At 61.1% G+C, this 25,468-nt stretch overlaps 2 protein-coding genes across 6 annotated transcripts in view; one reads left to right on the forward strand and one right to left on the reverse strand.

The window, feature by feature from the left end:
- Positions 1 to 1,394: 1,394 nt before the first annotated feature.
- TRMT44 (tRNA methyltransferase 44 homolog) lies at positions 1,395 to 20,216 on the reverse strand. 2 transcript variants are annotated; one of them, XM_036327785.1, is made up of 11 exons: positions 19,462 to 20,216; positions 16,875 to 16,989; positions 15,754 to 15,973; positions 14,137 to 14,205; positions 13,238 to 13,345; positions 11,908 to 11,979; positions 10,463 to 10,569; positions 8,496 to 8,619; positions 6,754 to 7,156; positions 4,697 to 4,813; positions 1,395 to 2,131 (listed from the first exon to the last, which is right to left on the reverse strand). In XM_036327785.1, exons 1-11 carry the CDS (start codon positions 20,078 to 20,080, stop codon positions 1,899 to 1,901), a joined length of 2,187 nt encoding a protein of 728 aa, XP_036183678.1. In that variant the 5' UTR covers positions 20,081 to 20,216; the 3' UTR covers positions 1,395 to 1,898. The 2 variants fall into 2 exon arrangements, with proteins under 2 accessions (XP_036183678.1, XP_036183667.1); XM_036327774.1 differs by having other exon boundaries at positions 8,496 to 8,679.
- A 1,050-nt stretch (positions 20,217 to 21,266) lies between these two features.
- ACOX3 (acyl-CoA oxidase 3, pristanoyl) overlaps positions 21,267 to 25,468 on the forward strand; it is a 31,903-nt gene continuing 27,701 nt past the window's right edge. Inside the window, exons 1-3 of one of the 4 annotated variants that reach the window (XM_036327796.1) lie at positions 21,267 to 21,400; positions 23,290 to 23,506; positions 23,984 to 24,214. In XM_036327796.1, coding sequence (XP_036183689.1) covers positions 23,363 to 23,506; positions 23,984 to 24,214 — 375 coding nt within the window. In that variant the 5' untranslated portion in view covers positions 21,267 to 21,400; positions 23,290 to 23,362. Of the gene's footprint in view, positions 21,414 to 23,289; positions 23,507 to 23,983; positions 24,215 to 25,468 lie in introns of all 4 variants that reach the window. The other 3 variants (XM_036327804.1, XM_036327811.1, XM_036327819.1) reach the window with 3 other exon arrangements.

The raw sequence follows: 25,468 nt of genomic DNA on the forward strand, positions 1-25,468 counted from the left end.
GCACGTCCCCCACAATTTCCAGCATACAGTGACACTAGTATACGCTAGCAACAAAACCTAGTCATGTGAAGAAACAAGAAAATGCGACTCAGTCAAGTGACTAGGCAATCGAGACTGGGCAAGACGGGCCGGACACACCCTGGAGCCCTCCGCGGTCCCTCCCCGGCCCCGATCGTGCACCAGTGGGGTCCCTCAGCCTGGCCTGCGCCCTCTCGTAATCCGGGACCCCTCAGGGGATGTCGGAGAGCTGGTTTGGGCCCAATCCCTGCAGGCCAGGCCGAGGGACCCCAACTGGTGCATGACTTCATGCACCAGGCCTCTAGTGTACACATAACTGGGAGCAGAGAATGGAGCAGAAAAAATCTTTATGGAATATTGGCTGATTTTTCCAAATTGGATCAAAAAACTGTAACCCAGGGACTTATAAGGTTTAACAAACCCCAAGCAAGTAGAAAAACAAACAAACCCACAGCTTATGCCATTACCAAAACTGCTGATATTAGCCTTAGCTGGTGTGGCTCAGGGGACAGAGCGTCAGCCTGCGGACTGAAGGGTCCGGTTTCGATTCCGGTCAGGGGCACATGCCTGGATTGTGGGCTCAATCCCCAGTGGGGGACATGAGGGAGGCAGCTGATCAAAGATTCTCTCTCATTATTGATGTTTCTATCTCTCTCTTCCTCTCTGAAGTCAATAATGTATTACAAAAATAAAAATATTTTAAAATACAACAGAAAACCTGCCGAATACTAAAGATGAAAAAAGGTTTTAACACCAGCCAGAGGAAAAGCAAGCGCTGATACAGGGCACAACAATAAAACCAAGGCTGACTTCGCATCAGAAACAGCGGGGGCTACAGGCCTGGCCGGCAGCGCAGTCGGTTAGAGCGCAATCCGGATTCACCAAGGCTGAGGGTTCGCTCTCTGGTCAGGGAACATGTAAGCAGCAACCCATGAGTGCACGGTAAGTGGACACCGTATCAGTCTCTCTCTCAAGTCCATTAAGAAAAAGAGAAACAACAGAGGCCAGAAGACAACGGAATGGCGACTTGAGAAGAAAAGTGGTGCCTGGCTCAGTCCCCTCACCACCACCTGCAGGGAGTGCACAGGGTCCCACCTCCACAGGAGCCGCAGGCCCAGAGCCGGCGAGTGCTGGGGGCGGGACATAGCCAGGCGGCAGGGGAGCAACCATCCGGCCGAGCACACCCACGTGTGGGCAGCGCTGTGCTGCAGCAGGCAGCATGTGACACCGGGCTGGCCGTGACCTTGGGCGGGGGTCAGGGGGGTGCTGGGGCCTCTTGGAGGGAGGAGAGAGTTTATCCCTGTTACTCAGAACGAACCGAGAACACGCACACTACGTGCCACGGAAAAATCAAGGGCCACAAGTGTCCGTGCGACTTGTGTGTAAAACTGTAAAAATAATTTAATAGAAACACGTGAGGACCTTCCCCTGGAGTCAAAAGAAGTGTCCGTACTTGGCAAGACGCCGCAGGGCAGGAGAGGGCGGCTCCCTGGCCACTGGTCCCCAGGGGTCTCCGGGGGCAGCGGGCACTTCCAGGTGACCCTGCCGTTACACACGGGCACCCTGGGCTGGGCGGTGCCCAAAGAGCCGGCTCGAGCACTTCCTCCGTCTCCTGACCCCCAAGACGCTGGAGACCCTCACACTCGGATAAAAGGCGCTGCCTGTCAGCTCCCTCATTTAACACGAGCCCCGACCTGGGTGGGGGTGGGGCCCGAGGGCCTTCAGCTTCTCCAGCTTCTGTCCCTAGAGTGTGATGCCCGCCACACTGATGGCAGGCGGCAGGCAAGTGGCTTGAGCACCGCCAGCCCTGGAACTGCAGGGCAGAGGAGGGCAGGTCCCCTGGGGGCAGAGGAGTGGGCAGGACCCCCTGAGCCTGATGCTCACAGAATCTGCTTCTTCCTCTTGGAGGCCGGGGGCGGCCGCAGCTCCCCAGGCCCGTGGGCAAAGGGGCAGCAGCCTGCAGGCAGAGCGCAGCCATCGGGGTGGTGTGAGAAGAACCAGCAGAGGCGGGTTTTGAACGCCGTGGACAGCAGCCTGCGCTTGGCTTCCGGTTGCTTCTCCTCCTGCAGCTTCTCTTCCCTCCAGTCTCGAAAGTGCACGCGCCCGTTCAGAACTGCGGTTTGAACCGAGACACAGCCGGGAAGTCAACAGGCAAGTCCCTCAACTCACCTGAGCCCAGAGCTCCGACAGAGCCCGGCCCGCCAGCGCCCAGTGAGACAAGGGCTGAGATCTCACGCGGTGATGGGAGAAGGGACGGTGGGGCAGGATGGGGACGGGCTTGCAGGGGACCAGGCCAAGGCCCGGTGTGATGGTGTGACCGCCGTAGCGTGCAGGGCCTTCCCCGCGGGCAGAAGGCAGCCGCAGGGCCCCGCAGCCAGAGCCCCCCACGGTGAATGAGGGTGCTGCTCCCAGCGGTCAGCAGGGGTGGGGCTGCAGATGGGAGTGGGTGGGGGTCCCTGTGCTGCTAGGGGGACCTCCTGAGCTGGTGCCCTACACCCCCCCACAGCTGAGACCCCGGGAGCTTGCACGTGGCCGTTTCCTCCACGAGCTGTGAGCTCAGCAGAAACGCCGCGCGAAACGAGGCCAAGCAGCCAAGTGAGTCCCGGTTCCCCCGGAAGCTGACCCGGCGACGGGCTGGGATTTGCAGGGCTGTTGAGAAAGCCTGGCCCTCGGCCCTGAGACCTGCACTGAGTTCCAGCTCGACTTTGCTCTGCACAGACGCCCACTAAACACTTCCGGGGGAGCCCAGGCAAGGAGGCAGAGGGACTCCCTCCCGCCACCAAGGGGCGCCTCCTGTGGCCGGTGCTCGGGCCTCCCCAGGACGCTGACCGTGGCCTTCTTCCCCTGAAAGCTCCGGTCAAGGCAACGTCACCGTGTCCATAGCATACCTCCCCGTGCCGCACAACATGACCTGCCCACCCGAGGGAGCCGGGACCCCTCGAGTGTGTGTGCCCCCGTGGCCTGGACAGGCTCGCAAGAAATGTGGGGCGGTCACAGGGTCACAGCCGGGCATGGAGCAGCCTGCAGAGGCCAGGCCTCAGGGCAGTGAGGACCCTCGCCAGGTCTGCAGCACCGCCTGCAGGGCCAGGGGCAGCCAGGGCTCCCAGGCCTGGGGGGAGGGCGCTGCCGACAGCGGGAGCGGATGGGGCATTGAGGCTGGCGGGATGCCAGCAAACCGCCCCGCACCCTGAGGACGGGCCCCCCACTCTGAGACGGGTCCCGACATTTCTGAACGTTTCCTCCCTCACGTGTGCGCGCCCGAGCCTGACTAGCACAGAAAAGCTGCCATGCGCCGCCTCCGCCATTTCTGACCAGATGCTACCTTAACCGAGCGTGGAGGGCGGGGCTGGAGGTCCTCAGGAGAGCACTGCGGACAGCTGCTGGGTGTGCCGTGCTCAGGAGCCCGGGCTCTGGTCTGTCTGGACCTGGGCTGCCAGTCCCGCCTGCCCCTCTTAGAGCCTCGGCACGTCCCTGTCTGAGCTGCACGGGCACCTTCAAGGCCACAAGTGCAGCACTGAGCCCCGCATGCCGACCGCCCCCAGGGCCGGCTCCATGCTCCCGCCACACGCTCCCGACTGCGAGCTGACCAATGCGCACTGGCCATGGGGGCTCAGGGATGGAGTGGCACCATCCTCACGCCTGCACGGCACTCCGTGTCACAGCCCTGGCACCTGGCACCAAGGCGGACGCCTCCGCCCGCACACGTGATGGAGAGCACAGCTCAGCAGCCCGCACACAGACCGGCTCAGGCATAGCTCTCGCATGACGCACGGCTGCCTGCTCCAACTCCACCCTGGCCTCCTACTCAGAAGTGTTTCCAAAAATAAAAGCGCCCCGTGCATACACTGCACATGACAGCAGTCAGACGCATGCGTGCTTGTAACGGAAAAAAGATGCTGTTCATGAAACCAAACAGAAAAATGCGTGGGACACAGAGAAGGGCTGCAGCGAGCCTCCCGGACTGAGCTTGCGAAACGCAGAGCGATCCCAGGCAGCTGCGGTCCCAGGCGGCTGAGCCAGCTCAGTGGGGCAGGACGGCCAGCTCAGGGGCCCTCCTTCGGCTCCTCCCAGCCCGAGGGGCAGCATCTACCCCAGTGAGACCAAGACCTTCGGGCCCAGCATGTGCACCCAGCTGGGCCTGGCATGGGCCAGCACCCTTGGACAAACTCCAACCCGGCCTCCCTCACTCTGGAAAGGCCCCCGTCACCTCCTTCCCACAGACCCCGCCAGAGGCACCTGTCCTGCTGTGGGACCCGCCCGAAGGGGGCAGCCTCCTCCGCCAGGTCCTGGGCACAGCACAGAGGCCTTCACCCAGGCCTGCAGCCTCCAGCACAGCACACACGGGACAGCTCGCCCTGAGATGGTGCCTCGTGAGCCAGACCCCGGGAGGAGGGGTCGAGTGGGTGTGCCCCCTCCGGGACAGCCTCCTCCTGCAGCACCACAGCCGTGGGGACTGGCGGCCCTGCCTGCAGGGAACTCATGGCCTCGCTGGGGTGGGGGTGTGACAAGTGCAGGAGGACGTGTGACAGAAGCACCTGGGGACCTGGGGCCTGGAGGAGGCAGGACCGGGCGGGGCAGGTGGCTCTGGGGAGGAGACAGCCCAGAGACGCGAGGCAGGCCACAGCCACGCGGGAGGAGCGGGGTGAGCCTGGCAGGGGCGGGAGGCGCGGCTGCTCACCTGCGAACACCTGGTGGTTGTTCCGCAGCAGCGTCTGCAGGCCGCCGCACTCCCGCTTCAGCCTCTGCAGGGTCTCCCGGTCCAGCTGGCCCGCAACCTCCGCCAGGGAAAGGCTCGCTATTGAAAAGGGGTCCCCCAACGACAGGAAAGGGCCATCACACCCTGTCCCTGTCCCATGGGCACAGAACCAGCCTCCCGTGAACTCAAACCTCTCATGCACGTCAGCAGGGACCACAGATGCTTAGACTTAATGTGCTTTTGTCTACACCCCCGCTGAACTAGTGGCAGGGGGCCCCGTGCTGCCAGAGGCGGCTGTCCGCAGGCCCACCCTGTGCTGCCCGCCAGGCCTGCCCGGTGCTGCCAGAGGCGCTGCCCGCAGGCCCACCCTGTGCTGTCCGCATGGCCCTGCCCTGCAGCTGAGCCCAGGAGCCGAGCCTCCCGACAAGGTCAGCGGCTGCGCTAACCCACACCTGCAAAGCCTCCCTCTCACCTGCCTCCAACCCGCCCCCTAGAATGCGGGAACCCAAGGGAAACATCACACTGGCCCGGAAAGCCCCCACCTCCCGGCTCTGCCCCATGAGCTCCCCGCGCTGACCCTCACATGCAGCCCGGCCCGGCCACGCAGCTCCACTCTGCCACCCTCGTCCCTCCCACTGGGTCCTGCCCCAGCTCCCCCGTTCCCCTCAGCCAGGCCTGCACCAGGTAGGTCCTGGGGACAGACCACTCATGTCACAGAGCGCAGGCATGGCGGGCCCAGGCCTGGGGCGGGCTGGGCGGTCACTAATCCCAGTGACCAGGAGAGCAAGGCCGCCTGTGGGGGGGGCTGGAGGCTGAGGCCAAGGTCAGGCCTCCCCCTCATGGGAGCATGTTCCCCAGCCGACAGGGAGCTGAAGCCTCAGACCACCCTGGGGAGCATGGCGCCCCGGCTCCCAGACATCTCCAGTGGAGGGGTGGGTTGAGGAGTGATAACTAGAGCCCCCCTCCCCCTGGGCCTGGGAAAGAGCCCGTCCTGCTCACTAGGAGGCACCCCCAGGTTCCCGAAGGACCCCCGAGGGAAGCGCCATCCTGGAACGAAGGTCCAACTGCCGTCTTCAGTGCACTGGGTCTCTGGGCCCACCCAGCTTGCTTCCTCTATACTGACTCCCTCAGTGGGGCACCCTTAGGAGGTGTACCCACAGAACACCCCGTGGCACCCTGGGCTGCTGCAGCCTCATAGCCACCTGGGCCAGGCCACGCTGGCAAGGGCTGCTGGGGTCCTGATCAGACACCAGGAGGGGCGGTGACTCCGGAGAGGGGACATGCTCACCGAGGGGGGGGAGTGCTGCGGGGGGAGCTGTGTCACGAGGACACGAGACGGGAGGGAGTGAAAGGATGGAGACACTCGACTGTGACAACCTTCGTGGCTGAGGGAGAGCAGGAGGGTGGAGGACCCAGGATCCCTCCTCCCGGGCCTGTCACACCCGCGGGGCCAGCGGGGGGCCATCCTGACAGGCTTAGAGGGGTCCTCAATGTCCTCATGACCCCAAACCTCAGGCAGGACTCTGGCTGGTGGACAGACAGCTCCACAGCGCCCCCTGGTGGCTGGCCGGGGCAGATGCCTGCGGGCAGAGCAGCAGGGAAACCTTCCCAGCAGCAAGCAGCCTGGGACCTGTGACCCTGGGGAACAACTTTAGGAAGACAATCGGGGCTCACACTCAGGCCCCCACCCTCGGACGCCACTGGCTGGACAGGGCACCCTCCTGCGAGGACAGTCAGGCACACGCCCTCCCTCTCAGAGAATTACAAACCCACCACACTTGGTCAGAGTCCCGCCGGCACCCGTGACCGTGTGCTGCTGGGACAGACCTCAGACTGGCGGTCTGGGAAGGCTCGTGAGGGCCCAGTGTCCCAACTGGCCTGCCCGCCTCTCCGTCCGCCAGCGGGACCCCCAGGGAACCAGGCCTGAGCGTGCCCACAGCCTGCCCGCCACCGCTGTCTCTCACACAAACAACCCTCCAGCCGCACACAGGAGGGCGTTGCTGCCTGACGCCGCAGTGGCTGGGGGCGCAGAGCGTTACCTCCTCGGTTCCAGGTCTGCGGACTCCCGCGGCGAGGACTTCCTGGGCTTAACTGCTCTCCGCCCAACAACAGGTTTGCCACTTGCAAAACCACCTGGTCCACAAACTCCCTCGGGAGGGCGGTGCAGTTCCTCACGCGCTCAGCTCTGTCTCGGGGGTGAAACCCAGGCAGCCAGCGTCCCTCGGCCCCAGCCTCCAGGGCTCCGGGACTGTCGGGAGGACCGCGGGGGCAGCAGTCCACGCCCACGCTGCCAGCCTCAGCCCGGGGCGGGGCAGGGGCGGGCCCCGGGGCAGGGAGGCCTGCATTGCAGCCCCGGCGGCGGCTGATGTACTGGGTCCTCTGCTGGTCGACGGCGGCTTCTGCGGCGCTCGGGTAGGTCCTGGATCTCCCCAGGAGGCACACCTGCGCGAGAAGGGGAGTCACTCCTGCTTAGCGCCCTCGTCCTGCTCAGGAGCTCAAGTCACAGAACAGCCGCTCTCCGTCGGGAGAGACAGCCTCCTTCACACACCACAGGGCCCGCGCCCTGACCGTGAGCAGCAGCGGAAGCCCAGGAGGACGCTCATGCTCAGATCTGCGTGGGACCGACAGACGTCTGCGTGCTGACCGAGAGCTGCGTCACTGTGCCCAAGGGCACCCACCTGAGACACTGCGCCCATGTCAGCCCCCCTCCACTCCCAGTCCCTGAAGGTCACCCTAAGAGCTTCCGGGGAGCGACAGGAGGAGCCGTCTTTATATCGGTCTCAGTCCAGCGCGGATGCTCCACCTGGCTGCTCCCTCCCTCCTTCGCGCCTGCCCACCAAGGCCACCTGTCCTTCAGAGCCCTGGCACCAGGATGTCCAGGGACGCTGCCCAACACAGCGTCTGCGCTTCCTCCTTGGGCACCAACTACAAAGCCAGGCGACAGGCGAGGCGAGAGAGTGAACGTGAGGAATCACAGCCCCTCCAGTGCCCCAGCTCCGCCACCTGAAGTGCGTGTGACCACGGCAGGCGCTTCTGTGCGGGGAACGGGCGCCTGACGCAGGATCAGCCTGCTGTGTGCGCATCCACGCCTGCATCTGATCCCAAACCACCGTCACACGCCCGAGGCTGAGGGAGGTTAGGGAATAGCCTGAGGCGCCTACAGATGCAGGGGAACAAGGAATAAGAAATCAAACTGTGGGACCGCGCACCCACCCACACGACCCAACTGCAGTCTGCAGCACCTTTAACCTCAGGAGACACCGACCTGCCCGACGGGGGGCGAGTGAGAGAAGGACGAGTCCTACGGGAAACCCGGGTGACTGAGCAGCGAGCACCCGGAGCCGCGGGGCCCTCCCACCACCCAGTGGGTGCCGCCTCCAAGACACGGCCCTGACCGCCTGGCAGTCACAGGAGGGCGCCCTGGCCAATCACGTTTCAGGTAAATCTGAAGTGCTGAGGCTCTGACTAAGAAAACCTTGAACAGTTCTGAGCTTCCAAACAGCCTTTAACTTCAGTCAATCGTTCGCGAATCCAGGACTCAGAACTGAGTGTGTTGAGCCTCAGACAATGCCCAGGCCAAGAGGTCTCCGCACAGGCCCCGCCGACACCTGCCCCGGAGAGGGAGGGCGGGAGAAGGCTGAGCCCCAGCGATGACCGCGTGTGCGCTTGGCACGGCGCCTTCGGGAACACCCTCCGTCCCAACGTGTCCTCTACGGCTCCAACCTGGCCCTCAGCCCTCCCTCAGCGCCGCCGCCCGCCAGGCACCCGGGGCTGGACGTACGCGCTTGGTGGAAGGGATCCGCAGGCAGTCCTCTTCCACGTGGAAGCCACAGGCCGACCCCACCTCCCGGATGAAATCCAGGTACTCCCGGTACTGCGTCTTCTCACTCTGCCGCCGGCGGTACCTTCCAACAAAGTCGAAGAAGCAGCAGGGGAGGACAAAGAAACGGCAGCGGTAGGAGGACCTTCAAAACACCCACAAGCAGACACCAGAGTCCTCAGCAGGTTCATCAGAGAAAACCCAGCCCAAAGCCACGTGGCCATTCACTACAGAAGCCTCAGCAGAAGGCCACGTGGACATTCACTACGGAGCCCTCAGCAGGCCACGTGGACATTCACTACAGAGCCCTCAGCAGAAGGTCACGTGGCCATTCACTACAGAGCCCTCAGCACAAGGCCACGTGGCCATTCACTAGAGTCCCCAGCAGAAGGCCACGTGGCCATTCACTACAGAGCCCTCAGCACAAGGCCACATGGCCATTCACTACAGAGCCCTCAGCACAAGGCCATGTGGCCATTCACTAGAGCCCTCAGCAGAAGGCCACGTGGCCATTCACAACAGAGCCCTCAGCACAAGGCCACGTGGCCATTCACTAGAGCCCTCAGCACAGGGCCATGTGGCCATTCGCTACAGAGCCCTCAGCAGGCCACGTGGACATTCACTACAGAGCCCTCAGCAGAAGGCCACGTGGACATTCACTACAGAGCCCTCAGCAGAGGGCCACGTGGACATTACAGAAGCCTCAGCAGAAGGCCACGTGGACATTCACTACAGAAGCCTCAGCAGAGGGCCACGTGGACATTACAGAAGCCTCAGCAGAAGGCCACGTGGACATTCACTACAGAAGCCTCAGCAGAGGGCCACGTGGACATTCACTACAGAGCCCTCAGCAGAGGGCCACGTGGACATTACAGAAGCCTCAGCAGAAGGCCACGTGGACATTCACTACAGAAGCCTCAGCAGAGGGCCACGTGGACATTCACTACAGAAGCCTCAGCAGAGGGCCACGTGGACATTCACTACAGAAGCCTCAGCAGAAGGCCACGTGGACATTCACTACAGAAGCCTCAGCAGAAGGCCACGTGGACATTCACTACAGAGCCCTCAGCAGAGGGCCACGTGGACATTACAGAAGCCTCAGCAGAAGGCCACGTGGACATTCACTACAGAAGCCTCAGCAGAAGGCCACGTGGCAGTCGTGGATCAGAAAACAGACGCCTGCTGCTGGCGCATTTTGTTTTACGTAAAAAGTGAAGCACAGCCTCCCAGTGAGATTCCTGGAAACAGTGCAGTCCGGCTCTCCCAGTGAGACACGCCGCGAGACTCCCACACAAGGGTTTCCCACTCCAGCTGCTCTGCCAGCCGCACCCGGGCCGAGTGCAGGGCTCCAAGATCTCAAGGCGGCGGGGAGGCGGGCACAGCACGGGCAAGCTGGCTCCGCGCCTGCGGCTCCGCGAGCCGGCACGGTTCACAGGCTGCTGGAGAACGGGCAGCAGGAACCGGCGCCTAAAGGTCTCCTCTGACAGGTGAGCGCCACCTGACATGCATGACGCTGCTGGAGAGACAGATGTGACTGCTGCCACCTGTTTGTGCACCGACAGGTTTTCCTTTGAAGATAAACCCTCCTCTTATAAAAAAAAAAAAAAAAGCAAAAAAATCTTCCAGAAAAAAATGACACATCTTTCACCACTGGATGTAAATATCACAGAAGGAATGTTTTGATCATCACTGTCCAACAGAAACAGCGTGTGAGCCACATATGCAATGGAGTTTTCTCTGGCCCCATATTTCAAGTAGCAAACTAGATGGAATTCTAGATTTACCCGATATTCTCATCTCATTTCAACAAGCTGAACCAGCTGCACGCCAGTGCTCAAGTGCCACGTGCACTGGGGCTACTGCTGCCCAGCGAGGTTCAGGCACCAGCAGCCCAGCCAGGCGCCTGCCGACTGCGCTTCTCCACTCACCTGGCCGCGATGACAGGGATCCACGGGGTCAGCTCATCGGAGTGGTTCCCGATTAGCCAATCAGCGTCAGGGAAGAGGGTCTCGTCACTCGGTGTGATGGCAGCTTCCTGAAAGGAAGACCCGGAGGCCAGTCGGTGAATGCAGACCTGAGGCAGAGGCGGGCGGCCCGCAGAAGCACCGCCCCGCCCCGCAGGGCTCAGCGCTCTGAGCTCCTGGGTAGAAGGTGAGACCAGGACCAGGAGTGAGGACTGCACGGACCTGCCTGCGGTCGGCCCCAAGGGCACGAAATACTGGCAACTTCCAGGGCCATCACTAGAGACACCAACGCTTTTCTCGGGCAAGTCTCCTTTTGACCACTGAAAATGCGCTTCTTCACACAAACACACAGGGCGCCATGGGGGCCGCGTGAGCTGCCGCACGTGCCAATGCCCTGAGCCCCCGTGTCTGCCGGTACCTCCTCTTACCCCGACGGGCATGATGACATCCTGGCCATTTCTGAAGTTAAGCTCGAGGGGCTGCTTTTACGGTTTAAGGGCTCTCAACACCAGCCTTTGTGCTCAACAGACCGTCCTGGCTTGGACCAAGGCCTGCTGCTGCCTGCCCCTCACCCACAGGCAGGAGTCTGCCCTTGGCCTGTGGACACGGGGAATTTTGAACTCAACTGTGTTACTCGGACCCCTTCACACCCGAGTTTAAAACGTCTCAATTTGTTATGATGTGGGGCTATAAAGCAAACACAACCCTGTACACAAGCAGAGCATCCACATGAGACTGTCTGCACCACCACCCTCGACTTTTACAGAAAGGGGGGCAGAGAAAACACAAATGTAACCATGTGCCGAGACCTCATTCAAAGCAGGGAGCTAACGCTGGGAGAGGTCCTGGCTGCCACACTGTCCCCCTACTCGTTACAATAACGAAACGTGTCCTGAGCAACGTGTCGCTAGGCAATGTCATCGTCGTGTGAGCACCATACACCGGAGCGCTATCAGCTGCTAGGGGTGCTGCTGCGGGGCGCCCCCCGCCCTCAGGAGACGGTGCTCTCGTGGGCACCAGCACCAGCAGCTCTTGGCGGAGGACGGAGTGACCCGGGAACTTCAGCCCACGGTCACGGGCTGGACGCAGCTGCCAGCTCCACGGGGCCCAGCCCAGGTTCATTTCACCGCCCGCGCCTGGCCCTCACCAGCTGCCCTCTGCCCCGGGCAGCTCCCAGCACCACGGAAGATGTGGTCCCCATGGCAGGCCCCACGCGGGGACACGCCTCCAGCCCGAGGCCAGCATCCTCTCCAGCTGCACAAGAGGCTTTGAAAAATCCAAACGTTCACCTTTTCCTAAACCTCAGGTGAACCGGGTCGGTGTGAACGGGTGGGCGGCATGACTGGGCTGCACACAGAAAGACACTCAGCGAACAGCCACGGGGAGGCAGGGCACGAACAAGCCAGTACCTCTAAGCGCGTCTGCGGCCCATACGCGTCCCAGATCTTCCTTCTTCGGACATCAACCCCTCTGCCTGGATGCTGAGTGTCAGAAAACACAGGTTAAGTTCTGTCATCAAAACAGATGAGCAAGGACGAGTGACAGCCCGCAGTACGGCCGTCAACGGAAAGCACGGTGACCCGTGTGAAACCTGGATGTGACAGCTCAGTTTCTCAGAATGTACAGACGCGCCCCTGCTGTGGGCTCAGCAAGGGGACAGGGGTGGGGTGAAGGAGCAGCTCTGTGGGCTCAGCAAGGGGACAGGGGTGGGGTGAAGGAGCAGCTCTGTGGGTTCAGCAAGGGGACGGGGATGGGGGTGGGGGTGAAGGAGCAGCTCTGGCTGGAGCCGAGATGGGCCTGGAAAGGGAGGTACCTCGGCCGTCGGGTTCAGACCGCAGTTGGCTCCTGGTCCAGCTCGCATCCCTCAACTCCCGCCCCAAGCCCATCCTGGTGGCCTGGCACCAGGTACACAGCGACCGCACTCCGGGACCACACTTGAGCCCTCACAGGCACCTGCATTTCACACCCCCCCCCCCCCCCCCCCCGTCTCCACCCACCACCTCCTGGTCACCACCGAACGGGCAATGCGCAGCGACCTGTTTACAGTATCAGTTATTCTTCTAAGCACCTCAGGGAATACATGCTGCGAGCCCCGTCCCAGCCCCCGCCGGGAGGACAAACATGTCTGACCTGCAAGGCAGAGGCTGCGGCGGACAGATGTCAGCCTTGGGGTCAGCACTGGGCTTCCAATCCCAGCTGACGCTTGAGTGTGAGGCTGCTGAGCCCAGCCGGCTGTGCCGGGGGACCAGGTGACCGTCTAGCGCACTGGACTTGCCGGGCAGGCAGAGATGTGATGGGAGTGGGGTGGGTGCCTGCACCTCACTGACCAGGCAGTGGAGGCCAGCGAGCCCCGCGGGCTCACAGCGTAGCGCCCGGGCCGTCCTGCGCTGGACTCCAGCTTCTCGAGGCAGAAGCCCCGCCCTCGCCCCGCCAGGGCCTTGAAACGGTGGGCTTCCCGCAGGAAACATCCAACAGCAACACCTGTGCCGCTGAAGCCTGACGTTTCCTGGCGCGCCCGCCCCCAGAGCACCTCCCCGACAGCGCCCTTCCTGTGCACCGCCCCTCGGCAACACGCCATGGCCGCCAGCCCGTGCCCACGGCAGGCCGCTCGCCTCGGTAGCACCGGCAGAAGCGCTCAGCGAGCCTGTGCTGGGCGTGAGGACCCTTTGGGAAAGATGCCGCGAGGCCCCGGGCCGCCTTACCCCCGCCCCGCTCAGGATGTGCCCCGGGCCGCCTTACCCCCGCCTCGCTCAGGATGTGCGCCAGGAGGCCGTTTCCGCAGCCCAGGTCCACAAAGGACTGCTTAGCTGTCACGCCCAGCGCGGCTCGCTCTTCTTCCCATAGGACCTAACAGAAAACACAGAGTGTGTGTGTAATCACTGTAACCCGGAAAACTCAGACACCAGCCCCACGGGACTACTGGCGCTCTCAGAGCGGGGGAGGCCTCTCTGAGGTTCTGGGCTTCTGCGCAGGCGGGCAGGTGCGGGCGGGCAGGGGGGCCGGTGCGGGTGGGCGGGTGCGGGTGGGCGGGTGCAGGTGGGCAGGCGGGGGTGGGCAGGTGCGGGTGGGCAGGGGGGCGGGGCGGGTGGGCGGGTGCAGGTGGCACTGCGTGCAGCAGGGCTCCCTCCTGCCAGCAAGTCCACATTAAAGGGGTCGTCCCTGGGCAGCCGCTTGAGTAGTTCCTTCCTGCTTCCTCTGTGTTCTTTGAAGTTTTGTGCACAATGATAAACAAAATCATGCTCTTTCTAAAGAGACTAAGAATTATGGTTGAGGTGAAACTGGAAGATGCCTAGTTTAAACATTTTACAGGTACAAAACCAAGAGCAGCGAGGCAGGGCACGTCCACACATAGGTGGGGAGAAGCCGGTAAGGAACGCCCTGAGCCTGGGTGGAAGGCGCGTCCTTAACGGGCGCCCAGCGCCCCCCTAGCACCTGTTACCATGGAAGCGCTGCTCAGCTTGATCCCAGGCAGGCTGCCCAGCGCACCCGCTGCGACCCTCGGGCAAGTTACTAGTAAAAGTGAACATTTCGTGTGCAACCAGCCTTGCCCAGAGGTGAGCACCCTAAGTGGGGGTCTGGCAGCCCCTGCCAGCGGCCCCTCCCCCACGCCGCGTCCGCCTGGTCAGGTGCGTCCTTACCAGCAGGTAGGCAGCAATAGCCACGTCTTCATACACGAACTTCTCAGGATCAGTCACTTCAGGCCACACCTGAAAAGGTCCCCGAGGACACACGTCATTCTCCCGCCTCCACCATGTCTCAACACTTCGTACAGCCACAGGCGTAAGTCACCCTGGACTCGACGCAATAACATTTAAAACATAAACTTGTTCCCAAGGCAGAAATTCACAGGCCCTGGCAGTGAGACGTCTGTGCACAGGACGCGCCAGAGCGAGGCCATCCCAGGCAGGTTTCGCAGTAAAGACGAGGCACACAGGTAACTAGAGGAGGCCCTGGGCACCTCAGGACACTCCGCTAGCAGCCTGGCCCTTCTCCAGATGAGGATGAGCAGCAAGGAAGCGAGGTGGATGGGGAGCCAAGGAGCCGGGGCAGGACCAGGGCTCCGACCCTCGGTCTGCAGGGACTGGCTGTCCCTCCCAGAGGTTCTGTCCCCGCCTGCCTGTCTGTAAAGCAGGAATAAAGCTCAACGACCCCACAGGATGACCCCTGGGTGTGCAAGCAGGGGTCTCATTATTAACATGAACAATGTGCAGTGTGGCTCAGTGGTGGAGCATCAACCCATGCACTGAGAGGTCACGGGTTCGATTCCCAGTCAGGGCACAAGCCTAGACTGCTGGCTCAATCCCCAGTACGGGGTGCAGGAGGCAGCCAACTGTTGATTCTCTTTCATCATCAATGTTTCTACCTCTCTCTCCTTCTCCCTTCCTCGCTGTCTCTAAAAAACCCAACAAAACAAAAAACAACAGCAGCAATGCGCAGAACAGGCATCCGGCAGAAGATGAAAAGCCAATGGCTGATGTTCAACATCCCAATTTCTGTTCCAGTCAGAGCAGAGTGGGCCGGACGGTCGGGACGAACCATCTAAAACTGGAAGAGCACGAAAGCCCCCGAGAAGGTGCCTCACTCGCAGTTAACATGACAGCCCGGGGCTCCTCGGCCGGGCTCCAGACCCTGCCCACGTTTCAGCAGGAAGGGTGCTGACAGCACAAGGCCGGGTGCTGTGTCACACAGCGACAGGTGACTGACAGCACAAGGCACACGGAAATGACAGGTCGCAGCTGCTTCAAGGAGGGAGGGAGACGTGAACGGGGAAGAGTAAAAAGCAGGCTCAACGCCGCTAATGATGCTGTACTTCTTAAGCTCCATGTGAACACCTGTGTTTGTCCTTACCTGCTTTCTACTTCTTAGAAAGTTAAGGACACATTACAAAAGTTACCTCCTTTTTGTAAGGATGTACTTTTGTACTTTAACTTTCATATATTTTCTTAAAATACCTTTAAGTTCAAACCAGAGAATTACCGTGATTTAGTAACTAATTTAATGTTCAATTATTTAAAATTAAATACTAGTATTTCCCGTTTGTTTTCTTGGGGGAAAACTTAAGTCGTGTGCCAAAAAGTAAATACACTGCTTTCCACAAGAAGGCTGCGGACGTTTTTGTGGTCTGCAGCCCTAAGCACGTCAGGGCACAGCTGCGCAAGGTCAGGGGGGAACCCCGACAGTGTCTGCCCCTAGGGGAACGGGAATGCACCCAGGAGGGGTCCCACCTGCGCAGGTGGCCAACGTCCCAGCATTACCTGGACCATGTGCTTGTACTTGTCTTTGAGCTCCTGGTAGGTGTGGCTGTACTTGAGGATGGGGAGGAGGGACAGGGTGCTTTTGAAGCCACTGCTCCCGCTCGCCACAGACCACCGGGCCAGCCTGGCCGGCAGCTCGCGCCCAAGCCAGGTGGGTTTGGGATACACAGTCCCATCCGACTGCCATCTTTCTGGACAGAAAATCAAAACAGATATGAACCTTAAAAATAAGAGAAACACGAATAAGCAGAGCTGGTTTCAGTTCTTTTGAAGTTACCTGTTCAACAAAGGAGAGAGGAGACGGCTAAGTTACCAAATATTTTCCCCAAACACAAAGCCACCGGGAACACGCTACAGAATGTTCATCTGACAGCGAAAAACACACTTAAGAAGCAGAAAGAGTTCCACTTCTCTTGCCAACACTGTTAAACGCGGAACCCCCACCAGCCCGCCGGAGGCTAGGCCATGAACCACCACGCTCCCCCTGCGACTGCACCACCAGCCACAGGCTCCACAGCCCACGGACGCGCCTGGCCCTGCTGCGCTTCACACCTCCCACACGGCAACTCACACCTGAGTGCTGGCTCGGCAGGGATTCGCTGGCCCGAGAGCCGCGAGCTCAGCGCAGCGTAAGGGCATGCTCGCAGGCCCCACGCAGTTCCCAGGCCCATCTGCCCACGGTGTGTTCCGGCACCAGAACATGGCCAGGTCCTGGCTCCCACCTGAGCTGTCACGCTCTGCCCAGCTCCTGGCACGGCATTAACAAGCTTACTAAATACCCACTATATCTAAAACCACGTGGGCCTTGGCAAGAAATAAACAAACTTATACTCACGCTCCATTACCAAGTTGTAAGAAATAAAATAACAAAGGGAACTGAGTTTACTTCAACTCATTGCTAAAACCAAGTGCTACATGGGACGTAGGGACTCGACTCCCACCAGGCCGTGACCACACACGCAGCCAGGCACCAGCTGGAACAAAAGCGCGTGGAAACGCCAGTAGAAGGCAATTCGCACGAGCCCTAACCCTGAGAGAGCCCCTCAGCTCGCTCTTCCCTGGCCCGGGGCGCGCAGCGGCCTGGAGCAGCGCTGAAGGAGGAGCCAACACTCAGCTCTCACCATTCTTCACGGCCACGGCGGAGCTGAATCTGATACACGTTGCTCATCTGAACCTTCAAACTGCCTTGGCCATCTTCTTCCAAAGGTAGAAATGTGACCGTTCCCCCGAGGACATCTGGGGAAGAAACGACAGAGGACACGAAAGCGGCCTCAACAGAAGCTGCATTCGCAACAGTAACGAGCCAGGTGTTGGGCTTTGTCTGCCCGGCTCCCACCCATGGACAACGGTGCCCAGGAGGCAGGCTCTCCTGTCCTGCTCCCTGCGGCCTCGAGCCCACCTGTGCCAGCAGGAGCAGCCCTCAGCCCCCCAACCCCCCAAGGTCGACAGGAGCACCAGCGGCATGGCAATCAATGGTGGGGGGTCCTTGGCACCAGTCCACCGCAGCAATCCCCACTTTGGGGTACAATGGAGGAGGAAAACGGTCAGTGCAAAACAGCCCAGTAGTGACACAGCCCAGCTGAGGCAGCCCTGGGCCAGGCCCTGCCCGAGACAGCTCTGCCCGCTCCCTGATGCCTCAGGCCGCGCCAGCTTTCCTTTCTGCTCACGCAGGGAGAAGAGTCTTCCGTGGAGGGGAAAGAGGCTTTCCATATCACCCAGAGCTGGTTTATCTGGACAGAAGTTCCGCCCCTGGTCCCTGATTGGTCTTTCCTCATGCAAATGTGTGGGGAGCAGCTAGTGTTTGGACAAGTTCAAGCCTCGGACTGAGAGGGCACAGTCCCCTCATTGCCTCGTGCAAGTCCCAGCTTGGAGGGCACGGCCCTCCCAGCACAATTATAGCCAACAGCTGTAGTTGTGAGCTTGGACCTATGGTCCGAACACGTGGCCCCACGTGCCTGAGTGATGTGGGCTTGATAGAGTTCAGGTGCATGTAGTTGAGTAGGATCGAAACCCAGGAGAATGTTGTAAACATCTTGACCACGCCCTTGCTTTGCCTCGTGGAATCTGCTATAAAATAAAGACACGGCTTGTAGTCCGTGGCGCTGTCGCTAGCTCTCCATCAGAGAGGACGCTGTCCCACCGAGACCCAGCTTTCTTCTCTTGTCTGTCTTTTCTCAATCCTTCACCACCCCCTCTCAGGCTCACCGAACCTGGCTGAGCTGGCGCCCAGCGTGGGGCTGAGTACGCCATGGCCGGCCGGCTCGCCACACAAATGAAGATCCAAATCTCCACAGTATGACTGGTCCAAAAGGCACTGTCGTGACTGGTCAGAATACAGTCACTCCTGTAAATGGCTGCTAGGATCTGTTTTTGTTGGTTTGTTTTTTTGTTTTAATTTGAGCCCTGTTAGCTATAAGGAGCCCTTCTTAGTAGGTGTCTGCTTTCTCAGGGTCCACACTCACGTGGAAACACTCTGAGGATGCAGAGGTGAAATGTGAAAGTTGATAAAAGCTGGGAGACCTCCTATCCTGGCCCAGCCGGGCAGGGCTGGGGAGGGCCTCCTGGAGGAGGGGTCACCTGGAAGTCTTAGGGGCGCAGAGGCACAGTATTGGGGGGGTACACACCTACCGGCCACTCTGTATTGCTGCGTGTACACAGAACCACGGCCTGATGGTGTCTACACCCTAACGCCCAGAACCTGTGACTACATACATGTGTTACCTGGCAAAGAGGGGACTTGGCAGATGTGGTTCAGGCTACAGACGGAGGAGAGGGAGATACAGGTGGGCTCCAACTGGCCGGGTGAGCCCTGAAAAGGCGGAGGCCCCGGTTCTCCAGCTGGAGGCGGAAGCAGTGCCTCAGAGGGGACGCCAAAGACCCCAAGCGTGAGCAGGGCTCCCGAGACCCGCGGGCCGGAGCCAGAGGCGGCTCAGCGAGCTCCTCCAGGAGCGGCCTTTCCCGCATCGCTTCACCTGCTACGCTCCTACCTGTGGGTCCGCATCCGCTGCGCCTTGCCCTTCTCCCCCAAGCCTTCCAGACGCCCCCAGTCCACACCCCATCCTCTGCGCTAAGGACACGCATTTCTACACGCCCCTCACGGAACAGTAACCAACCTGCCACCTCGCTAGGACAGGGCAGGAACTGGACCCGCAGGCACCTTCCGCGCCTTCGCACCGACCTGAGGTTCAGCCGGTGCGTGTCAACCTAACTGCGTCTAGCCATGCTCCTCTTCACCAAGCTCAGCAGGCTCCTGGAGCCCTTCTCTACTGGCCCCAACGCTGGCCCATGGACATCTCAACAGACGCTAGCACGGCTTCCAGCAGCTGGGGGCTGCATCCCTGGGACGACCCCAGGCCCCTTAAAGTGCCTGCCTGAGGGATCGCAAGGTGACAAAAATCCATCTTCCAGCCCACACCTGAAGAGGGGTCCGACCCCCCGCCTCTCCGCCTATGTGTGTGTATGGGGGGGGCGGGGCAGGGGGTTGGGGGGTTTAGGAACCTAACTGCCACCTGCACCAGTTAACAAACTCCCGTGGGTTTCACATGCATCAGCCCCCCCCTCCCCCTTGAACACGCCCAGGCACAAATCCAGGAGTTGGAGCCACCTGGGCCGCCTCCCACTGTCAGTGCGTGACTGATGGGAGTGTCCTGGCCCCGCCAGCGCCGGCCGGTTGGTCTGGACGCCTCCCGCCATCGGAGACACCCTTACCCCGCGCCACCATCTCTCTCCGCGGAGCCGCGAGCGGGCAGTGCCAGCTCCTCTTGGGGATGACGGTCCTGAGCGCCACGTCGAGCTCGTGCTGAGCCTCCGCCTGCAGTCCGGGCCCTGGGCCTGCGAGGAAGGCCAGCAGCTCCCGGTGGTCGCCGGAGAGGCTCCGGGAGAAACCGTCCCAGAGAGAATCCAGGTCCGGGGCGGGGACGGCGCCCTCCCCGGGCTGTCCGGGGGCCCCTGCGAGCAGAGGCGTTGCCGCGGCGGCTCCCCTCTCGCTCTCCCCGTCCTGGAGCTCCTCGGTTCCCTGGGGCTCCTCGGGGCCTGCGCCGGGCCGGGGGCTCGAGCCGCCCTCGGGGGAACGCTGACCGGGTCCCGGTCCCTCCTCGGACCCGCATCCCGCCGGGGCCGGCTCCTCCCGCCCGGGCTCTGCGCTGGGCCGGGGGCCGCGGGCCTCGGTCCCGGGCAGGGCAGCGCTCCGCCGGGCCTCCAGGCGGACGCCGCACAGCCGCTTGTTGGCCACCTGCGGCCTCTCCAGCCACACGGCCACCGCCGCCCAGAAGCCGCCCGGGAGCAGCGCGCTGGGGTCGCGCACCGCGGCCCGGCCCACCTCCGCCATGGTCAGCCTGCGCCCCGAGCCTGGCGGCGGCGCGCGGCGATGACGCACGGGCAGCGCGGCGTGTGCGTGTTGACGTCACTGGGGCGGGGCGCCGGGACGCGTAGGGGGCGGGGCGAGGACGGACCCAGGGCGCTCCCCTGCTTCGGCTCCCCGGCAGGAATCCGCGGCGGGTTCCAAGCTGTGCTTTGTTCCGCGGGATCCGCTCCAGGCGTGTTGGTGCCTCGGAGGAGCGTGGTCGGAGCTGAGCCGGAGCGGCTGGAGGCGGTGCACGTAGGAAAGCATAGGATCAGCCCCGCGTCCCGCATCCTGCGTGGATGACAGGTCAAAGTCAAGAAACCCAGTGTGTGCATGTTCAAGGTTACGCCTCTTACGGAAGCTCGTCCCTCTCCGTTTTCCTTCCGGGGTGCTTTCTTGTGTGGGAGAGCTACGAGGGTGCGTTCCTGCGCCCCAGCACCGCCCCCGGTGTGTCCCCAGGAGGAGCAGGGAAGGGTGGGCGCCGCCAGTTTAAGTCAGCATCACCCGCACAGTCCGGAGAATCTAGTGACGAAAGAAAAACATCACAGAGATTCGTCCTTCTTTCGAACATTAGTCCCTCGGTGGGGATGTTGCCATTCCCGAGACGGTCTCTGCTTAAAACCAACTCAAATCATGTGACTTATCAGAGAGAAGAGCGGACCCCCGGTCTGGACTTCAGTATAAGATGCATGAGCGACAGAACCTCGCAGACACTCCGGCCCGCCCGGCGGGCCCTGCCAGCCTTTGATCGGGTGGCTGACTCTCACGCGCTCCGAGTTTTCTAGGGCGGCCATAAGTTACCATAACAACAAGCTATTCTCTCCCAGTCCTAGGGCTCCTTGCCTCTCTGCTTCTGGTGGTCGCCATCAATCATCAGCTTTCCTTGGCTGTGGCCACAAAACTCCGATGTCTGCCTCCACGGTCGCATGGCCTTTCCTTGTTTCTCTGTCTCTTCTTCTGCAAAGACCCTAACTCCAGACAACGTTCTAGAACAGGGAAGGGGGCCCCGTGGGAAGAGCACCCGGGCGAGTCCAGGAAAGGTTCGGCTCCAGCGCGTGCATCCCAGGCGGCCGCGGTGGGCAGGGTGCTCCGACGCGTTCAGCGTTTCCCGGGCGACGGGGGTGGGCGGGGCGGCGCGGTGACGCCAGGGTCGGACGGTGGCCGCGAGGCGGTGCGGGCCTGACAGCCCAGCCGGTCGCAGCTGCGTGCTTGGCACTCCCTGTGACGCCTACGCCCCAAGGACGTGCATTGAGCGCGGGCTGCGTGCGCTGATCGATGCGCGGACCCTTCGAACTGGAGTGATCGGTGAGATCCGCAGGTCGAGTCCGCGTCTGCCTGGGGGCGAGGGGGCGTGGGGACGACACATGCAAAGGTCCGGGGCACCCGGGCTGGGGGTGCTTTGCACGCCCGGCCATTGGCCATCGCGAAATTGCGGGGCGCACAGGAGGCAAGGAGGGCAAACCTGCGGGACTTTTTGAAGAATTCAGACTATAGTCCCCTAGGTCACGGGACAGCTGTCACCTAGAGGGGGGAGGATCAGATCTGCATTTGAGAGTCACCTCTTCCTCTGCAGAGAGGAAGGTCGGCAGGGCGAGGAGATGGAGGCCACAGTTCCATGCTGGGCACGGCCCCAAGTGCCCCCTGCCAATGGCAGCAGCCGGGACACCGACTAGTACAGCGAGTCCTCACTTAACCACGCTGGCTGGCCGGACAGGTCCTGCCTTAAGCAAGCGGAAGTACCAGGAAACAGCTGTCTTGGGGGCTAATGTCAACCAGAGTTACACTGTTTCTGCGCATCCAGCCACCCTCCTAATGAGACAGCCCGAGGGAAGTGAGTCACCCGAGGACCTGGAGGACTAGACTCCAGACCAGCCCCGAGGCCCACACCAGGCCTGAGGCACAGGGAGGCGGGGACTTGCAGACTGAACAGGCGACTTCACCCAGCTGGCGAGCTCTGAGGCCAGGCCGTGTGGAACCCTTCTGGGCGGCAGTAATGACAGTGACCTCAGGGACAGAGGCCATCGGGGACTCGCTGATTGCTTAAGGTCCTGGGACTGGGGCAGGATGTGCCTGACAACAGCTGCAAGACCTTGGACAACAATCTCACTCTCTTTTTTGTTTGAATCCCTACCCAAGGCTATATTTTTTAAAATATATTTTATTGTGTTTTTGTTGTTGTTGTTGTTTTTTACAAAGAGGAAGGGAGAAGGATGGAGAATTAGAAACATCGATGAGAGAGAAACATCGATCAGCTGCCTCCTGCACACCCCCTACTGGGGATGTGCCCGCAACCCAGGTACATGCCCCGGACCGGAATCGAACCTGGGTCCCTTCAGTCCACAGGTCGACGCTCTGTCCACCGAGCAAACCGGTTAGGGCCCAAGGATATTTTTTACAATTATTTCTAGAAAGAGTGGAGGTGGGGGGAGGGCAGAGAGAGAAACCCTGAAACAGAAACATGGATGTGAGACACATGGATCGGGGTTTCCTCCCACATAGCGCCACCAGGGCTGGGGAACCTGCAACTGAGGTACAGGCCCTCAGCCAGGAATCGAACCCGGGACCCTTGCTTCATTGCGCAGGCCAATGCTCTAACTACCGAGCAACATTGGCCAGGGCTGATTTCACCCTTAACAGGCGTCAGTTTCGTCATGCAGAAATGAGAGCACCGTGAGTCCTTGGTGTTGCCACACGGTTGAGACATCCACTGGCTGCAGGGGTTGCCCAATAATCGGGGGTTATTAGGTTCCATTTAATAGGAGTGGGGAGTCGTGGAAGGTTCAGAAGGCGTTAAAGAGGGGAGTGTGGGGCTTCGGGGCCCGAGGAAGAGGGGGTTCCCGGATGGCAGCTGGGTTGTGGAACGGCCTGCGGGACAGGCTGGTCAGGGCTGAGGGGCGCTCAGTGTTGGACATGCCAAGTTCAAGGGCCTCCCTGAGAGGGTGGGTGGCCAGGAAGCTGCCAGTGATGGGGAGGATTTGGGAGCCCTCTGGCATGGGGACCACGGCCTGCTGACATTGGCACCACCCAGACCCAGGGCTGCCCTTTGCTCCCTCCGCCCCCTTGCCACCTTTGTTGGTTCAGGGAGCTCTGCCTCCCCCTCTGTTTGGGGAAAATGGACTTTAGCGCTAAGCGTGTCTGTTCTCCTTGGCCCTTTGGAGTCTGGCTCTCATTGGTAACGCATTGCGCGTACACAGTTGCTCGAGGTGCGCGAACAGAGACCAGCTCGCCGACTCAGGCTGTGATTGCTGCGCAGGCTGACGGGGAGCGATGGCACCCAGTGTGGAAGGAAGCGAGGAGGCCCTGCTCCCCGATCTCCCCAGGGGGCCCCTGCATGCCTACCGCGCCCGCGCCTCCTTCGACTGGAAGGAGCTGGCGCTGTTCTTGGAAGGCGAGGACATGCTGCGCCTGAAGGTGAGACTGTGGCTGTGGGCCATGGCTGGGCTGACCACAGGGGGTGCTGCGCTGACCACAGGGGGTGCTGGGCTGACCACAGGGGGTGCTGCGCTGACCACAGGGGGTGCTGGGCTGACCACAGGGGGTGCGGCGATGGCCGGGCTGACCCACAGGGCGTCTGGTGGCGTCCCAGGTCGCTGGTAAAGAGGGGGCTTTATACCCTACAGCCACGAGGCTTCCCTGGGCCTCATGTCCCGCCGTGAGGTGTGCTGTCTCGGGCTGCAGCCCAGGCTGACTCCTCGCTGGGGGGCCTCCGGAGTGGCCGAGGCCCCAGGAATGGACGCAGACTGTTGAGCTCCCCGGGGAGGACTTTCACCTCCAGCCGGTGTTTCTGGGCCGGATGTGTGTTCCTCGGCCTCAAGAAAAACCGTCGAAGGGGGAGCACAGTGGGACGGCGCCCGGGCCTCCACATCCTTTCCCGTGCCTCCCTTCCAGAAGTCCATCTTCTCGGCCTTGGAGAGCGACCCCCTGTTCGCCCGGCCGGGCCGCAGCCTCTCGGTGGACAAGCTGCGGGAGCTGACCTTCCTGCGCTGCCGGCGCGTCTTCCAGCTGGACTGCCTGCGCACCGACACCCTGCTGCAGAGCCCGCCGCGGATCCTGGCGCTGGTCACCTGCCTGGGCATGTACGACTGGTCCCTGGCCACCAAGGCCTTCCTGCACGTGTTTGTGAGTAGGCGCGCGGAGAGGCGGGGCCGCGAGGTGGCCCATGAGGTCGCCCGGGGCCAGGGCCATGCGGGACGCTCGTCGCAGGAACTGGGCTGCAGCCTGTGGGGTGTCGACGCTGGCCTGGGTGGTGGGGGTGTCAGTGTTTACTGGCGTCTAAAGTTTCCTGGGATTTAGGCATTCGGGGGACTCTTGCTTAGAGACTTCTAAGACTCACGCAGGAAACAAGCGGAGGTGGGAGTGTGCGGGCCCATGTTCTCTGCTCGGCGAGGAGTCCGATGTTTCGCCTTTCTGTGAACTTGCACAGAGTCCTTGAGACCACCCGGTTCCCCAGAGGCCAAAGCCCCAGGGGAAGAGCAGCTGTGGGACTTTTTGGCTACACACACACACACACACACACTCACACACACACTCACATACATACACACACACACTCATTCACACACACTCATACACACACTCACTCACACACTCACATTCATTCACACCCGCTCACACACACACTCACATACATTCACATCCACTCACATACACACACACACTCACACACACACACACACACTCATTCACACACACTCACACACACACTCATACACCCCCCCACACACACTCACACTCACACATACACACACTCACACTCATTCACACCTGCTCACACACACACACTCTCACACACTCTCACACACACACACACTCACCACACACTCACTCACACACACTCACACACTCACACACACACACTCACACACTCTCACACACACACACACTCACACACTCATACACACACTCACACACACATACAACACACACACAAATCACACACACTCATACACACACACTCTCACACACACACACACACGCACACACACTCATACACACACTCACACACACTCATACACACACACACTCACACACTCATACACACACTCACACACACTCATACACACACACACTCACTCGCACACACATACACTCACTCACACACACACACACTCACACACACTCACTCACACACACTCACACACTCACACACACACACTCACACACTCACACACACACACACTCACACACTCATACACACACACACTCACACACTCATACACACACACACTCACTCGCACACACATACACTCACTCACACACACACACACTCACACACACTCACTCACACACACTCACACACTCACACACACACACTCACACACTCACACACACACACACTCACACACTCATACACACACTCACACACACTCATAC

This window comes from Myotis myotis, unplaced genomic scaffold (genome assembly GCF_014108235.1).
Source record: "Myotis myotis isolate mMyoMyo1 unplaced genomic scaffold, mMyoMyo1.p scaffold_m19_p_1, whole genome shotgun sequence".
In the NCBI taxonomy this organism is placed as follows: Eukaryota; Metazoa; Chordata; class Mammalia; order Chiroptera; family Vespertilionidae; genus Myotis; species Myotis myotis.